At 42.2% G+C, this 19476-nt stretch overlaps 1 protein-coding gene across 1 annotated transcript in view; it reads left to right on the top strand.

Moving 5' to 3' along the window:
- LOC117522681 (microtubule cross-linking factor 1) overlaps positions 1 to 19476 on the top strand; it is a 137269-nt gene that overhangs the window by 63611 nt on the left and 54182 nt on the right. Inside the window, 3 exon segments of the mRNA XM_034184131.1 lie at positions 5522 to 5668; positions 10211 to 10315; positions 17446 to 17670. Coding sequence (XP_034040022.1) covers positions 5522 to 5668; positions 10211 to 10315; positions 17446 to 17670 — 477 coding nt within the window.

Genomic DNA, 19476 nt, shown 5'->3' on the forward strand with positions numbered 1-19476 from the left:
CAAGCAGGTCGGGGCCGCCATAAGAACGAGAGTTAACATTAGCTGTGTTGAAGTTTAACTCAACTAAGTGCTAAGAGTGTATTATGTAGTTTTCAGTAGCATCTAGCGGTGAAATTTTACATTGCAACCAAACGTCATTTCTCCCGTTCCAAGCATGCGCTCATGCATATGCTTACACTCAGGAGTGAGCATTCTGGCTTCACTAAGACAGAGATCCACAAGACACATAAGACAGAAAGGGCTGACCGGCTCAGCTGTACGACATCTCACATAAAAAAAAATACAGGCAGAAAATATCTATGGGAGCAGATTGGACTGACTCTAAATGTTGCTGATGAGTGTTGTGTTTTTAGCACTGTATACTATATAAACACGGGCCCTTATACTGTTACGCCAACTGTCAAATTTTTCAGATTGTCATACGTTGGTGTTAGCTTATTAGCTGGAAGGTAAGCAAAAGCTAATGTTAGCTAACTTGAGCTGATAAAAACACAAAATGGCACTGTAATCATGTGTTTCAGCAATGTTAACATAGCTTTCCTATCGGATAAAAACCAACACAGGGACAGTTTTAAAATTCTGTTATGACTCTGGTATGGGTGTAAATTCAGTTGAAATTTCCACCAGAATGTTAACACTTTATGCTGAAATGCCTTAACCAGTGATGCCGGTAACGCGTTACTCTAATCTGACCACTTTTTTTAGTAACGAGTAATCTAACGCGTTAATCTTTCCAAATCAGTAATCAGATTAAAGTTAATTCTCCATGTCACTGTGCGTTACTATTATTTTTCATTGTGGGTCAACAGCAGCATTAAACTTGGTCTGTGGGCAGGAGGTCGGGGTTCGACTGAACTGCCCACTTTAAGCGAGCTGTGAGCTTTTCATCCACGGTTTTTTGCAGCTGCTCGACTCGTCGTCTCCTCTTAAAGCACGGTGATCAGCACACCTGCACTGAGCTTTACAAAGACATTTTTATACTTTTTTCCTCCTTTATTTAGAATTCTGAGCTGAGCCGCTCTGTATCTGCACGTTAAAACAGCTGATCCTCCGACGCGTCAACAACTAACACTATTTTCCACTCAAATGCACCTAAACTCTCTTTCTGAGGACCACATGATGTGAAAACACAATAAAACTTTCTTACCTGTAAATCTGGTCACGTTTTCTGCATAAATAAATGTTATCCATTCTTTGTGCTCAAACGCCAAAGTAGGGGCGAATCCAGATGGAATGGGGGCGTGGGGCAGGGATGTGCCCCCCTCACAACACCCCGAGATTAAAGGTCCAGTTTTGAAGCCTTTTTTTACTACAACTACTAATACTCCTTAAAATAATATTAATTTCGACAAGTAAATATTTAGAGAGAATTTAAATGTTAGAAAATGCTAGAATGAATTTAATAGTTACATTTATAAACAATGTAGGTTGAAATTGCAAGTTTTACTGTTACAGTGCTGTCAACAGTTAAATATGAGGTCAAGAAAGAGGTCTTTATTTTACTTTTTATAAAACAAGTATTATTTTCATTGAAGTCAAGAAAGGGTGACTATAAAGTGAGTTTTGGCAAAACAGGTATCACTGTCATGTTGACGTGGCAGAGGGTTGTTGTCGGCAGCTGGGAAAAGTAACTAAAAAAGTAACTAGTAATCTAACTTAGTTACTTTTACAATTGAGTAATCAGTAAAGTAACTAAGTTACTTTTTCAAGGAGTATCAGTAATCAGTAATTGGATTACTTTTTCAAAGTAACTGTGGCAACACTGGCCTTAACACTGGATTTTTAACACTGATGAATTTGCTGTGTATAGTTGCTGAAATCACTCGACCGTGTTAATGTCTGTGCCTCAGCTCAGCATTACGTCACTGTGTATTTTTTGTGGCATGGCACAAATTAACAAATCAATGTATTAACGCGTGTGAAGCCAACAGATTAAATAAGAAGTCAGTGCAATAGCAGACTTGTGTCACTGAATCATTAAATCCAATGAGAGAAAAAAGGTCTTAATTGTCGTTAATGATTAGAGCACAGTTCCGATCTGTGTCACACAGGAGCAAAAGATCACATATGGGTCACTTTTACCAGACGACATAAATCAAATCAAATCAATTTTATTTATATAGCACCAAATCACAACAGTCGCCCCAAGGCGCTTTATATTGTAAAGCAAAAGCCATACAATAATTACAGAAAAACCCCAACGGTCAAAACAACCCCCTATGAGCAAGTACTTGGCTACAGTGGGAAGGAAAAACTCCCTTTTAACAGGAAGAAACCTCCAGCAGAACCAGGCTCAGGGAGGGGCAGTCTTCTGCTGGGACTGGTTGGGGCTGAGGGGAGAGAATCAGGAAAAAGACATGCTGTGGAGGGGAGCAGAGATCGATCACTAATGATTAAATGCAGAGTGGTGCATACAGAGCAAAAAGAGGTGAATAAAAAGAAACACTGGGTGCATCATGGGAACCCCCCAGCAGTCTAAGTCTATAGCAGCATAACTAAGGGATGGTTCAGGGTCACCTGATCCAGCCCTAACTATAAGCTTTTTCAAAATGGAAAGTTTTAAGCCTAATCTTAAAAGTAGAGAGGGTGTCTGTCTCCCTGATCTGAATTGGGAGCTGGTTCCACAGGAGAGGAGCCTGAAAGCTGAAGGCTCTGCCTCCCATTCTACTCTTACAAACCCTAGGAACTACAAGTAAGCCTGCAGTCTGAGAGCGAAGCGCTCTATTGGGGTGATATGGTACTATGAGGTCCCTAAGATAAGATGGGACCTGATTATTCAAAACCTTATAAGTAAGAAGAAGAATTTTAAATTCTATTCTAGAATTAACAGGAAGCCAATGAAGAGAGGCCAATATGGGTGAGATATGCTCTCTCCTTCTAGTCCCCGTCAGTACTCGAGCTGCAGCATTTTGAATTAGCTGAAGGCTTTTCAGGGAACTTTTAGGACAACCTGATAATAATGAATTACAATAGTCCAGCCTAGAAGAAATAAATGCATGAATTAGCTTTTCAGCATCACTCTGAGACAAGACCTTTCTAATTTTAGAGATATTGCGCAAATGCAAAAAAGCAGTCCTACATATTTGCTTAATATGCGCATTGAAGGACATATCCTGATCAAAAATGACTCCAAGATTCTCACAGTATTACTAGAGGTCAGGGTAATGCCATCCAGAGTAAGGATCTGGTTAGACACCATGTTTCTAAGATTTGTGGGGCCAAGTACAATAACTTCAGTTGTATCTGAATTTAAAAGCAGGAAATTAGAGGTCATCCATGTCTTTATGTCTGTAACACATTCCTGCAGTTTAACTAATGGGAGTGTGTCCTCTGACTTCATGGATAGATAAAGCTGGGTATCATCTGCGTAACAATGAAAATTTAAGCAATGCTTTCTAATAATACTGCCTAAGGGAAGCATGCATAAAGTGAATAAAATCGGTCCTAGCACAGAACCTTTTGGAACTCCATAATTAATCTTAGTCCGTGAAGAAGATTCCCCATTTACATGAACAAATTGTAATCTATTAGATAAATATGATTCAAACCACCGCAGTGCAGTGCCTTTAATACCTATGGCATGCTCTAATCTCTGTAATAAAATTTTATGGTCAACAGTATCAAAAGCTGCACTGAGGTCTAACAGGACAAGCACAGAGATAAGTCCACTGTCTGAGGCCATAAGAAGATCATTTGTAACCTTCACTAATGCTGTTTCTGTACTAAAAAAAAAAATGCAGTGTCAGACCACCGTGACATACGTAACAGTGAGCCGGTCTGCACACCCATATTATTATTATTATTATTATCTTATCGAGAAAGAGGAGGAGATACCCCTCTCTGAAGGGACTGAGGGTGTGGTAAATAGCAGCTTCTTTCCATTTAAAGCAACAGGCACAGAAACAGGGAGCTCCTTACCTGAGACCAAAGAATATTATTTTTGCAAACCATAATATCTGTTTTAGAACATTTGCTGACTTATAATAACTTGTTTATAAAGTATCAAAGCTCATCTGTCTAGATGTATCCTATCATTTTACTGGAGTACTTGGTGAAATTCTATTGTACCTGCATTAATTGTCCACCAGGTGGATATATTGCTCCATTTCAACAACCTTGGGACATGAAAATCTGGTGCTTGTAGCACATGTAGAGTCTGGTCCATATGTATGTGGACAGTGACATGATTTTTGTAATCGTGCCTCCGTATAACACCACAATGGTGTTGTAATGATACAATCCCGATGTTTGTAGTGTTTAGCTATAATTCAAGGGGTTTAACAAAATATTGCATTAACAGGTTAGAGATTGCAGCTGGTTTTTTTTTTACCCTGGCCCTCTGTTTTTGGAGGTCATAAGTAATTGGACAAATAAATGTCAGGATTATTATAAATCATCACTTTTACAGCCATTTCTAAGGCACATCAGAGGATGGAAATGTGAAAATTAAAAATAGATGCATTTTAAAACTGATCACTGTCCAAAAACATATGAACCTAATGGTTTGTAATGTGTCCCCTTTAATTAGAAAAAAGCATACGCACGAACTGCATTACATTCAAAGAGAACCTGAAGCAATTTTCTCATTATTTTGACTCTCATATCTCCTAATTAATAATAAGCATTAGCTGCAGACCTTATATGAGATGCTGTAATTTTGAGATGTACAGAAGTCACAGTTATGAGAAAAAGTCATTTTATTCTCTTTTTCTTTGATGAATGCAGTTTTTGGCTTGATGGTAAGACGTTTCTACTGAGCTTCAACCTCATGTGAAGCTTTGTATATCTGCAGTCTTTTGAAAATGCTGTATTGGTTGAGAAATCACATGCACACACACACATACATGCACATGTCTAAGACAGCACACTCGGTTGTGCATGGGCATGTGTTGTAAACCTGCTCTGGCTCTGCAGTATCTCTGGACTCATGTATCCCTCATTGCATGCGCTTCATAACAAGTGTTTTGCATTCTTTCCTCCCTCCCCGATTCCCTCTCTTCGTTCCTCTTTGTGTTCCCGCCAGATGTTTCAGCCCATGATTTTGTTCATCCTCATCCTCGTTCTCTTTTCATCTCTCTCATACGCCGTCATCTTTAAGTTAGTCTTTCTCTTTGCGCTTTTCTTCGTATTCTAGGCCGTTTGTTCTTCTCCACATTGTGTAGTCTCTGAGTTATCCCCCCCCCCCCACTTATTTTCTGTTTTGTTTTTGTGTGTGTGTGTGTGTGTGTGTGTGTGTGTGTGTGTGTGTGTGTGTGTGTGTGTGTGTGTGTGTGTGTGTGTGTGTGTGTGTGTGTGTCTTCCCTGTCTGCTTTCTGTCCTCGACCCCTCACTGGGTTTGTTGCCTTCTGTCTGTTTTTGTCCACAATCCACCTCACACATGTTCCCCGATATCTCACATCACCCCCTTCTACACCCGTCATCCTACCATCCCATCTCTGACACCCCCTCCCCCAAAACTCCCCAGACCCTTGCACCTCCTGTCGTTCCCCCCCCAACCCTAACCTGCCCACGTCACTCACAGTTCGGTCAGAGGGATGAGCTGGAGTGGCATCTAGGACAGGAGCGAGGCGTGGAACCCCAGAGCCAGAACCAGGGTGGGGGCCAGGCCCAGAGCAGGGGAGCCACGGGACTCACTAGGTACCACAGGCCCCTGGCTTTAAGAGCAGAGGTCAGTGCCTCCTCCCTCCTCCATCTCTCTTCCACCTTGCCTGGCTGAGTCGACACTTCGTCCACCGCGAGCCCTGTAGCACGTTCTTGTATAGAGGCAAAACCACACCTCTGGCCAGTTTCGGACCGGAACCCCATTTTATGCTAATCGGGCAAAGATTTGGTCTGAGTGGTGCAGGGTTAAGGGGTCAACCAGAAAGTAACCAGCTGACTGCATGCACAATTGTCTGTCTCATGCAGATGTGGACAAAACTGAAGTTATATGAAGAAAAAATATACATTTATACAGAAATACAAGGCTGCTTAACACTTTTGCATAGTACTGCATAGCATTTAAGAGTCAATAAAGACAATTTGCATGGGAACAAAAACTATTTAAAGGCGTTTTTATTGGGCTGTGTTTTTTGTTGTTTTTTGTTTTGTTTTGTTTTTTTGCATATTGCAGAGGTTTGAGTTTTTAGGGTCGGTTTGTCCAGCATGTCTCGTGACACTCCAGACCAGATTATTCGTTGATTGGCCAGCAAGATTTCACTTCACTCAAATTTCACACCAAATATCGACTCCCACAGCCACTGGTGTTAATTTACAGCTTCTTTGAGTCAGTCTTTTGTTTTTATTTACTTAATTTGTGTCACACGCCCCTGGATATTTGGTGGTTTCGATTCCAGACCCACTGTGTGTAGCACGATTCTGCAACGTGAGCACAGATCGCTCACTGCAAAGTTTTAATTATTTATTGCATTAAATAATAACTGTTTCTCTTATATTGTGCATCACCTATTCTTAAAAACAAAAATAAAGCCACATCTGCTGTTGGCTAATGTGTTGCACTTCGTGTAGGGACTAATTCCTGAGTCCTAAAGTATGCCGCTTTCAGGTACTAGTCCCATCCGCAGGTTTATTTCTACCGAGCTGGAAAAACCTAAAGCTTAATGTAAAGTGGCAGCAGTGTTGTGCGAAAAGCACCCAGCTTGAGACTTTGTGCGCTGCTGATAGCAAGCATGAGAGAGTCACAATCTCCTGACATACTGGGGCGTGACTAATCACTGGCATTTGGGCTGCTACACACTCTCCAGTATTCCCCAAGCTCAGCTGGGCAGTAAATTAAATGAACCTCGGGTCCACTGGCAGAAACACATGTGCAGCAGTTCCTCTTTGACCCAGGTACTAGTTCCTGAATGTGGTACTCGTCTCTTCACTGGAAAAGTACCAAATGCCTTGTTACGTGTGTCAAGGTTCTGCACTGTGGCCATGTTTTATCACTGCATGCTGAAACTGCAGTGTTAAAATGTCAAATAGTTCAGAGTTAATTCAGCACCATAGGTGTTTAACACTCTTGGTGTTAAATGTTGCAATGCGTTGGGGTTGTTTCTCAGTGGATTGTAACATGTTGATGCAGTTATCTCTTTGATGTAAGTCAGAAAATGGAGTTCTGGTTGTTTCTATCACAGTGCTGTTTTAACCAAAAGGTTGTGGGTTCAAATCCAGCCTTTGGTTTTTGTCTGCAGCCCAGACAGTAGCACTTTTAAATCTGAAGAGTGTTAAAGTACTTTCTATACCATTTAATAAACACTTTCATGCACCATAAAGTAATCCTGCAAGAGGATGTTAACACTGTTAAAAAGTTAACTGTTGTTGGAGAGGAAGATTGTCTCTTGATCAATTCCTGGAAGGGATGTCTACATCCAGGGTCAGTCTAGAGACACTTTTTTGGTTTAAAGCGGGAATGCCACTGCATGCCACAAACACCCAGTCCTTGACAGATCCTTAGCCTGGTCCAATTGCTGGGAAATTCCAGACATTCAGGTTCTGAGGACCTGCTGCAGCCTTCATCCGCCTTCACAGCTGTTGGGTTGCAAGCCGTCACCTCGTCTGGCTTGATCTGCCATTGATGACTTCTTGTTTCACCAGACCCCTGTTAGCCGTCTTGTGTTCAGGGTTCCTGTTGGGCTTTCATGGTTACCATAGCAGGCACAGAGCACACGAGAGCCCAACCATGTTTCACCCCAACAGGCAATCATCTACTTGATCCATTATCCAGGTGTCACAACATAGGCGAGGGGTTGGATTTTGACACCCTAAAGAGCTAATGGCACTGTATCGAAGGTGCAACTTTAACTCTGAACCAGTAAAAAATATTTCAAATATTTTAAATTTTCCAATTATGCCTCTGGGTCCTTGGCCTTTGAAATTTGGACATGCGTGAGAACAGCTTGTGGAGTCATGATGTCACTGGACAGAAGTCCTGCCGATACGCATACCTTTGTAATAGAAGTAAAGGTCCAAGAATTTAAGGACCTTGTCCTTCTTGTCTTACTGTATGAGACTTGGACACAAATCAGTGACTTCAAGTGCTGATTGGATATCTTTGGTACCAGGTCTCTTCAGAGGGTACTTAGGTACCCATGGAAAGAGTTTGTGTGGTTACTTCAGGAGACAAAGATGAGATGAATCACTTGCATCATAAATCAACATCTGCTATGACATTTTGTCCATATGGTGCATTTCTCTGTAGATGATCCAGTGCACAGGTGGCTGAGTGTTGAGAACGACAGCAGCTAGAGAAGGCCTTGCCCGTGTTTGACCTGGCTCCAGCAGAAAGATTGTTACTTTCAAACTGTGGCTAGTCTGCCTGAATGATTACCATTCAGGACCCAAGGCAGTTCTGTCATCTGGTGGATGCAGCAATGTGCAGCACAAGTGCAGTCTCCCAGACCTGACCTAACTCAGAAAAGGAAGAAAGCCTGATATAGGCCATGAGGTCCATCGGTTCCAATGCTTTCTATGAATACTGTAGCTTGACACGGATGAGAGTCTATAACTTCTCCTTGCCAGGATGCCAGTCCACCACACTGTCATTGGCAACCTTCGGTCACGAGTGGCCACGGATCTGCACCTTGAGAGTCACGATCGGTTGGCACTGGAGCAGTGCCTGCTGTGACTGTGCAAGCCAGTGCAGGAATGACAGTGCCTTCTGCAGTGGCTGCACTTAAAGCTGGTGTCTGTGGTTGATGGCTGTTCTTCCTTTTTGCTCTTTGTTTTTCTGCCACAAGCTGTAGATTCTTTTCCCACATGTGTTGGTTGTGATTCAGTTCCTGTCTCCAGCGGGAGCAATTTTTGACAAGGTCTTCTCATCCATTGATGTCCATGTTGAGGGCCTTCATATCTCTTTTGCACACATTTGTGAGCAGGAGTTGAGGGCGGTCCTGGGCTCTCTTGCCTGTTGCAAGCTCACCATAAAGTAGGTCCTTGGGAATCTTGCTGCCCTCCATCCTGTGGACATGTCCTAGCCATTGGAGGCAACATTGGCGTAGTAGAGTGAAGGTGCTGGGTGTGGCAGCATGCTCAAGTACTTCATTGTCTGTTGCACAATACATCCATTTGATACTCAGTATCTGCCTCAGGTTGTGCACGTGGAAGGTATTGAGCCTCCTTTCTTACCCCGAGCACATAATCCATGACTCACTGCCATGTAAGAGGTCGCTGAGGACACAGGCTCTGTAAGCAGTCGTCTTGGTCTTTAGGGTCAGGTAGGTGTTGTTCCAGACCCACTTTGAGAGCCTGGCAAATGTTGACGAGGCTTGGCCAATCTGTCTGCAGGCTTCCATCATACATTACTGTCCCAACAAGGAATGACACCCATTTATAGCTGGGTGGAGTTGTCACAATGCAAATGAAGTGTCTTGTCCAAGGACACAGGCGGGTAGCTTGACCAAGAATCAAACCCAGGTCTACATATCGATAGCCCTTCTCCTATCCCACTGAAGTACCTGCTCTGCCACCTGATCTGGGAATAGTTTTAATGTTAATACGGTGTGAGTTGAATTATCACAGGATTTTGCTGTGTACTTCAACGTGTTGTTTTCCGTAACCTGCCGGGTATTTCTGTGGTAACGGAATTATAGTCGGAGCACATTTTTAATGGCAAGCTGAAATATGACCAGAGTTTGCTGTCCTTGTACTTCCGTTACCATCGAATTGCCCTGTCACAGTTCACTTTATACACTTAGGTTCAGAAAAATAAAGAGGGCATCAAAGACGTAAGCGCTAACACATCAACTCAGCGAGCGCGGCTCCTTAATAAAGCATCTGTTGGGTTGCAGAACGTTGTGATTGATCATCGCTGCCTCACACTTGCATTTGTAGACAATCTGGCGGCTGTTACGTAACTGTGAGGTGAAATGAATGAGCGGGGAGGCAGCTTGTGTGCAGTGGCGGGATTAGCACCGTCCTGTGTGTTTTGACATTGGGCTGACCGAGCGAGCGGCGGACACGCTCAACAGCTCTACTTCTACTGTTGGAGGTGAAGGCGCCACACACAACAGGGAACGGCGTGGATGTAAACAAGAGCTGACGGTTTGAAAGTCAGATCTCTTCAGTCTGATCAGTAGAAATAAAAAGCGAAATCATCTCATGCAAAGAGTTTTATCTCATTTGACTCGCAGTTGTGTTTTTAAATAGAAATGATGAAATATAGATGTGAGATTCATTACTCAAAGAGCCGGTGAAGTAACTGTGTGTTGTGCTGCTATTGTGGGTTCAGCTCCGAGACACTCCTGCCCCTGAGATCCAGTTTCGTCTGGATCACGAACGAAGACTGAGAGCGGCGGCGGTGGAGGAACAGGAGGCTGCTGGCGCACTGACTCAGGTACAGTACACAGTAAAAACCACAGGTTTGGTTGTCCATTAGGAGAACAGACATCATCCCATTCATGGAACACTTCACCTTAAAGCTACAGTGTGTAAGATTTAGTGTCATTTAGTGGTGAGGTTACAGATTGCATTAGGTTTCCATTCCCATTTCTGCTTCATTGGCGGCGGGGATTCATGCTCTCTCCACTTCTCTCATGATAAACAACATGTATGCTCCTGTACATCATTAAACTAACCGGTAGATTGTGGAGGTACTGGTGAAGTGGTTAAAGGGGGCTTGTGACAAAAGGATCCTCAGTTCAAATCCACTGCTAGAATAGAAAATCAATAAGGGCCCTTGTAGTCCATCAGCCAGGAGACAGTTTTGACCTAATCAATACCACTGATCATTGACTGTGTTGAATGATTGATCTCTAAAGTAAATGTCAAACAAGGTCGACGTCCATTGGATCCTATGACAAGTCATACTCCTGTAACTTGAAAACTAAGCATGACAGATAGTGCAAACTATTCTGTCAACTCAACCAATAATTTGCATCACTTTTTTATCAAAATTGCAGCAACTTTAACTTTTGACCCCTGTACAAACAGAAATTTACCCCATAACTCCATAACGTTGAGTCATAGATAGTCTAGACTATACCTTTTTGGAATCTTTATCACCATACAGATAATGTCGTATATTTTTCAATATGATTGAAGCATTTTTCAATTTTGACCCCTTTGTAATTGTTCATTGACTCGCACCTGGCTACAGCTACCTCCCTGGGATGGCCACCATACATTTTTATGTAGTTCATGTTACACTGAGGCTGGATTGTAAGTGTTGTTTAATACCCTTAAGTGGTACCGAAAACCTGCTTGGCCCATAAACTATTGGACAATGTCACAGCTAACCAAAATGGTAGCTTCAATAACCATTAATCTGCTGACTAAAAAGTTATCATTTATAATGCTAAACCGATAAACTGCTAAAAAAAATTTATCGGAAGTTACAGATAACCGATAGCTTTTAGTATTGATTCAGATGCGGCCACATCAGATTACACTGTCGGCTTCCAATAAACCAGTTTCACTTTAAGCGCCGCAGGGGCTGCTGGGTAAATTGAAAGATCAAGTCATTCCCAGGCAGGATCACAAACACAAAAAGAACGCACGAATAAATGAATAAAAAAATAAACCCCCAAACACTGTCATCATCTTTCAAAAGCGGTAAAACACAGTATTAGAAGTCACAGTTTATGTCTGTATTAGATACACCGTCATTTAAAAACTAAAAGCTGCTGCTTTTTTCACACACTTTGAACCCTGCGTCTTAAAGGAGACCTGCATTGAAAAAAATTCAGTCCGATTTTTGAACAAAAAATGACTTACATTTACACATGAGATCCTTCTGAATGTAGTAAAGTAAATCTGCAAGCCCAGATCGGTCATTCAACAGAGAAATCTTCATTTGAAAATGACAAATTTACAGCTAACATTTAGCCCTCCGCAAATTGTCCCTCTCATCATGGACGCTGACGAGACGTCACGGACAAGACCCTCTCCCAGCATGCATTGCGCCAATTGTAATTTGTGGATTTACGTCAGTTTGCATCTGCACCTTTTTCTTGTCTTATACGGAAGGATCTACTTTTTTTAAAACTTCATATTGTCTTGCGGCACGTTTGGTGAGTACACATTTCTTTTATTTGTGCTTGAAAATGATCTTGGGGGACTTTTTCATACGCCCGTTTGATTGAGTGGTGTCGCAATGAAAATCTACTGTCTTTCGCCTCCGGTACCATCGCGGGATATGGAGCCGAGACCCGCAAAGAATCCCAGTCATTAAAAATATATAAACCTCTGTCAGCATCCATGGAGCTCTGGTGCTCCGATTGCCGAGACGTGCGGAGCTGTGGATTTTGCCGCAAGAAGTCTGTCCTTGCAGCAACAGGTGTCACCGGCCGCTCCACATCAAAACGGCGAGCGTAGTCTCTGGACTTGTGCCAAGTGTGCTGCAGCTCCATTCAGTAGCCAGAGAGGTGATGCCGGTGTTGTGCGCTGAATCTGGCACAACACCGGCTGCAAAGCAGACACGGGCGGTGTGAGTGGCCCGCGTCGGCGGTTAACGAGCTCGTTAACAAGCCTGCAGACTTAATAAGCGCAGCGGAGCGGGAGAGGAAGAACGGCGCCCGCTGTTGATGTCGTTGCTGATCTGAGCACACAGATCTGTATCTCACATTCATTGCAGCTTGCTTTTGGATGTTGAAACCAGGACGTGTATAAGTAACATTACTAACAGATAAAATCAATTTCAATGCGGGATCGGACTGAAGGGGGGAGCGCGTCGTCTTGTCCCTGACGTCATGGAAATGATACGGCTGTACAAACTGTTTTCACAGAGGGCTAAATTTTAGCTGCAAATTTGTCATTTTTAAATGAAGATTTCTCCGCTAAATTACAAATTTGGGCTTACAGATTTACTTTACTGCATTCACAAGGGTCTTATAAATACATATCAGCTATTTCTTTCTGAAATCTGACCACATTTATTTCAATGCAGGTCTACTTTAAGCAACCGAAATACGTCCATTAATGCATTGATTGGCAGAGTAGTAGAAAAAAAAGATACGTAGTAAATATCAATTCTTACCTGTTAGTTTCAGTGGGATTCATTAAATTCTGAAGAAAAATAATATTCCACATAATGTGTCCTGATTATCCAAAACGATGTCTAAACGGTGAAGAAAATTCCCTCTGTAACTTAGCTACACCGTGAGAACTCCTCTCTCCCACTGAGTCCTGGCAATTAAATTATCCCATCAGCCACAAAGAAATAAAATAAAATAATGTTAAAATTAGTCAGTTTTGTTTCTGTGTCGAGGGGAAGGTAACACTGTAACATCCAAAGTGAACCTGAACTACACTACCCACAATGCTCCCTGCGTCGACTGGCCAATCACATCTTCCGCTTAATGATGATGTCATTAGCAAGTGACAGCCAGTCTGCCACAAACACAAAACAGGAACTAAAATGTTTGATTTTAGGGTTTACAAATGTTTTTGACCGCTAAACTTTGCTCACTTTACCAGCAAAGAAATTTTAGCAGCTTAAAGTTATCGGAACTAAATTTATTTGAAGATCATTGGTCTGCTGATGGCTTTAAAAATTATCTGAAAAGCTAATCCGCTAACAAAAACATTAGCTTTGATAATTATTGGTTAGCGGATTAGCTGAACTGTGCCCACCACTGGTCCTTAATCCCCCAGTTGGTCCCAGTGTGCAGTGCAGTGGTGTGTGTGTATATATATATATATATATATATATATATATATATATATATATACACAGTGGTGGGCACAGATAACCAAAAAATTAACTTCGATAATCAGATAACTGAAAAGTTATCTTTGATAAAGATAAAATAAACCACCCAAAAATGTATCGGAAGTTACAGATAACCGATAAATTCCAATATTACCTCTGACACATCTACAACTAGTAGTAGAACAAATTTAATAGCTTACAATAATATTAAAAATAAAAACAGACCCCAACAATGAGACCACACTTTTCTTTCTACATTCTGCCCCTGCTGGAAGCTCTTATTTACTACAGAGCTCCCAAAACAGAGGCACTCCAACAGCAGCCATAAAGCCAACTCTCTTTCAATTATGACACTCCGGTCAGGCGCAGGTCTTGAAAAATAGTCATGCTGACTTATGGTTTTGATTATAAATAACATTAATACAGATAGAATAACTCCATTAATGTCAATTATGTCATTTGTACAAAGTTAAAATATAACATATATCTTTTAATGTTGAGTAATGCACTAATTCTGAGGTTTTGTAACAAACAGACAGATCGCAAAGGATTCTGGGTAAAAGTGCCTCTTTTTGGAGCGAGGCGGAGGGGAAGGCGAAGGGCTACAAATCCCTCCGTTTGGAGGGGTAGGAGGAGCTTACTGCTGTCTCTGAAAAAACAAACATGGCACCGAAAGAGCCGCACAAATGAAGCGGCTTTCATTACAAATTACTCTGTTTAGAAAGTTATAACTTGCCAAAAAACTTTACAGGCAGTTGTCTATGACAGCAGCGTGTCTGCTGCTGGATGCATGTTGCGTATGTTGTCGTTCTGAAGAATATCGTAACGTCGCTCGTGCGCTGCGTTATAATGCACATACACACGAACGCTACGATAAGACACTTTTATATCTCACAATGGACAAAATCATGATAAAGTGTAAGCACGTTAATTTGTTTGTTCATAAATCTTTGGATAATATCAACCCCTGCTGTTGGATTTCAAGGTCTGTAACGTGTGTGTATTTTGTAAACAAATATAAAAAAATCTCCTTTAACAGTGGAATATCCGGATAAAATGCTGAAACCGACTTCTTCTGAAACTTCTCTGTTCTCTCACGACGTCCTGGATCAATAGAGCCTGAAATGTGGAGGTTTTCAGCTTGAAACAGGCTGACGACGGCGCCTGAGCGCTGCGCGACGTCTCGCTCCGTGGGAAGTCCTTAAAGTGACAGTATCACCTCAAAATCTCTCATCAGCCGTTAAAATTTTCACCGAAAACCAGCTTAATTTTTCGAAGTGTCTCGATGTTTTTCAATGTGTCTCACAGGTTTAGAAAAACTTTTGATCAAACAAAGCGCCAGTCTCTCAGCAACTTGTCAGACAAAGGAATTCCGACGAGGGGCTGGATGACTCCTCCCACAAGGAGTGCTCACAGGCGAATGACGTCACCGACAGGCGTGGAAAAACTCACGCATGCGCACGAGGGTTCAAGCATGTCTGACGTAAAAACATATGAATGAAATCCATATAGTTTTTGAAAAAAATAAAAAGGACCTATACTTTATTGACAGACCTCGTATACATTCATTGCACACAAAAAAAGCCATTTGCAAAGCCAAAAAGTTGATTTGACAATCATCTGACATAACCGGGGTCAAAATAAATAGAACACTGCTATCTACTGGTTCCCACACGCTTAGTGAACACTACTGACCAGTAGATGGCAGTAGAGGCCTTGAAAACAAAATTCCAGATACAGTAATCCCTGTCTGCTACATTTAAAATGCGTGGAATTTAACAATTTTATTTAACGCAAATAAAACCAACATCTGTAAATGCAGAGAATATATTCACGAGAGTTTTAGGCACTAGAGTTTAATGCTGTTGTCTGTGGAGCCTGAAGAGAGTGTCTGAAATGCATTTGTCCTGTCGTGATGTACTGAGATTACATCATCCTACCCAAAATGCATTGCAGGTCACAGGATGTGCTCACGAAACCTTAAAAATTAGCACATTACATTAAAACTAAAATATATATCTGATATTTTCACTTAATAAAACTCAGACATGACAGTAATTTTAAATAACTTGTCCAAAATTTGTTTACAAAGATTAATCGGAAGATAATTGGTCCGATAATGGTTTTTAAAGTTATCTAAAAAGATAATCCGATAAAGAAAACATTATCTTCAATAATTATCTGTTATCAGATTATCGGAAGTGTACCCACCACTATATATATATATATATATATATATATATATATATATATATATATATATATATATATATATATATATATATATATATATATACGAGGTCTGTTAGAAAAGTACCTTTTTATTTTTTGCTAAAACCATATGGATTTGACTCACGTGTGATTGCATCAGCCAAGCTTGAAGCTTCGTGCGCATGCGTGAGTTTTTTCACGCCTGTCGGTTGCGTCATTCGCCTGTGAGCAGGCTTTGAGTGAGCACTGGTCCTCCCCCCTTGTTGGATTTTCATTGTGAGGAAAATGTCTGAACGGCTGGAGCAGCGCTGCATCAAATTTTTCCAGAAACTGTAAGAGACCTCCAGGTGGACACCATTCGGAAAATTCAGATGGCTTTCAGGGACAATTTTATGGGCATCACACAGATTAAGGAGTGGTACAGCCGGTTTAAAGACGGCGCACAATGGTGGAGGGCGCGCCGCGCTCCGAGCAGCGATCGACAGGCTGCAACGACCAGATCAATTCCAAACTGAATGCTGTGTTGATCCGGGTCGTCGTCTGACTACCAGAGAAATGGCAGAAAAGGTGGACATAGCACTTTTCCGGCACATTCCACTGTTAAAGGAGATTTTGTCATGAAAACGGGAGCGGAGGAATTCGCCACGGAGCCGCTAATGGCGTGGAACGAAAGCACCTCCGTGTTGGTCTCACAGGACATGTGACATGCTCAGCTCTTCGACAATTTCTCGGATACTCACTCGACTGAAAAGCCACCCAAAGCCATCTGAATCTTCCGAACGGTGGAAGAGCTGGGCATGTTCCGTGAGACTTCCAACACGGAGGTGCTTTTTGTTCTGCGCCATTACGCAGCTCAGTCCTGACGCTCGAATTCCGCTGCACGTCTTTCATTGCAAAATCTCCTGTAACAGTGTAATGTGCCGAAAAAGTGCTCTGTCCACCTCTCTTGCCATTTCTCTGGTAGTCAGATGACGTCCTGGATCAACACAGCCTTCACTTTGGAAATGATCTGGTTGTTTCAGCCTGTCGATGGCCGCTCGAAGCGCGGCGCCCCCTCAGCCACTGTGGGCCGTCTTTAATCCAGTTGTAATGCTCCTTAATCTGTGTGATGCCCATAAGATCTTCACCGAAAGCCATCTGAATTTTCCGAATGGTTTCCACCTGGCTGTCTCACACAGTTTCTGTGTGAGACAAAAATCGATGCGGAAAAGCGGCAGTCGCTCAGCCATTTTCCTGACAATGAAAATCCGCCGAGGGGGCTGGACCACTCCTCACACAAAGCCTGTTCACAGGCGAATGACGCAACCGACAGGAGTGAAAAAAACTCACGCATGCGCACGAAGGTTCAAGCTTGGCTGATGCAATCACACATGATTCAAATCCATATGGTTTTTGCAAAAAATAAATAGGTCAGATAGTTTCCTAACAGACCTTGTGTGTGTGTGTGTGTGTGTGTGTGTGTGTGTGTGTGTGTGTGTGTGTGTGTGTGTGTGTGTGTGTGTGTGTGTGTGTGTGTGTGTGTGTGTGTGTGTGTGTGTGTGTGTGTGTGTGTGTGTGTGTGTGTGTGAGACCAAGACAGTTTCAGTTGTCATTTCCTTCTGTAGCAGGAAGAGGAGCCCCTGCGTCTGGGTGCTCATCACGGTGGTCTGGAGCTGCAGGGACTTCAGACTCATGAGGTTCCCTGGGCTCAGGAGAAGGCCGCACTGCAACAAGAGCTCCACCTCTTCAGACGCAACACCGTCATCTTCTACATGAAGCTCAGGTGGATCCTCACGCGCTGGCGGCTCGGACTCAGGGACGACGCTGGAGAAAGAAGGGTGCACCCAGACGTAAGGCACAACTGTGATGTTACGTCTGCTTGACACATTTTAGGAGTTTATAATCACCGCTGCAATTTAGGTTGAAATGATTCATTAATTCTGTTTCTGGTGTTGAAGGCTTAGTCATAGATTTTAAGAACACACTCACACACACACACAAACACACACACACACTGTCAAAACAATATATTTTCTGCTGTTCCTCACGTTGCACAAGGAAGTGGAATATTTTAAATTCATTTATCTTCTCTGGGCTGAAAAACATCCCATTAATCAAACAGCATTTATTCAGCTGACAGAATAAACAATCACAGTGCAAAAATACAATGAATGAAACAGATTTTAAATATTTCTGAAATGATTGTAAAACAAACTGCAGGTAAGACCAGAGATAAAAGCTGACATTTCTATCAAACTGGCAGAAAAAACCTTGAGTTTTAAGTTTGAACAAACAGTTCAACCAAATGTCAGCAGGTGGACTTTTCCGTAACACCAGAGAGCGATCTGCACCCTCAGAAGCAGTGGTGGGCACAGATAACCAAAAAATTAACTTTGATAACAGATAATCAGATAACTGAAAAGTTATGAACGATAAAGCTAAAATGATAAACCACCCAAAAATGTATCGGAAGTTACAGATAACCAGTAAATTCCAGTATTGTCTCCGGTACACTTGCAACTACTAACAAGCTGATTTTGAGTTTTAACACTACGATCGCTTTTGGAAGCATCAAAAGCAACAACAGACCCAAACAATGAGCCCACACTTCTGTCTTTGAGCATCCTGCCCCCTGCTGGAAGCTCCTGTTTACTACATGGCTTCCAGCACAGAAGCAAGCTGAGAGCAGCCGCAAAGCCCAGCTCTGTACCCAATCACAATGCTGCCGTCAGGCCGAGGTCTTGGAAAATAAAGTCAATTCAATTCAATTCAATCAATTTTTTTTTTTTTTATATAGCGCCAAATCACAACAAACAGTTGCCCCAAGGCGCTTTATATTGTAAGGCAAGGCCATACAATAATTATGTAAAACCCCAACGGTCAAAACGACCCCCTGTGAGCAAGCACTTGGCTACAGTGGGAAGGAAAAACTCCCTTTTAACAGGAAGAAACCTCCAGCAGAACCAGGCTCAGGGAGGGGCAGTCTTCTGCTGGGACTGGTTGGGGCTGAGGGAGAGAACCAGGAAAAAGACATGCTGTGGAGGGGAGCAGAGATCGATCACTAATGATTAAATGCAGAGTGGTGCATACAGAGCAAAAAGAAAAAGAAACAGTGCATCATGGGAACCCCCCAGCAGTCTACGTCTATAGCAGCATAACTAAGGGATGGTTCAGGGTCACCTGATCCAGCCCTAACTATAAGCTTTAGCAAAAAGGAAAGTTTTAAGCCTAATCTTAAAAGTAGAGAGGGTGTCTGTCTCCCTGATCTGAATTGGGAGCTGGTTCCACAGGAGAGGAGCCTGAAAGCTGAAGGCTCTGCCTCCCATTCTACTCTTACAAACCCTAGGAACTACAAGTAAGCCTGCAGTCTGAGAGCGAAGCGCTCTATTGGGGTAATATGGTACTACGAGGTCCCTAAGATAAGATGGGACCTGATTATTCAAAACCTTATAAGTAAGAAGAAAGTAGTGCTGACTTATGGTTTGGTGTATAAATAAAATGAATACTGATAGAATAACTCCATTAATGTCAATTCTGTCATTTCTACAAAGTTAAGATATAACATATCTTTTAATGTTGAATAATGCACTAATTCTGACGTTTTGTAACAAACAGACAGATGGCATTCTGGGTAAAATGTGCCTCCACTAACACTG

Source organism: Thalassophryne amazonica, chromosome 12 (genome assembly GCF_902500255.1).
Source record: "Thalassophryne amazonica chromosome 12, fThaAma1.1, whole genome shotgun sequence".
Taxonomy (NCBI): domain Eukaryota; kingdom Metazoa; phylum Chordata; class Actinopteri; order Batrachoidiformes; family Batrachoididae; genus Thalassophryne; species Thalassophryne amazonica.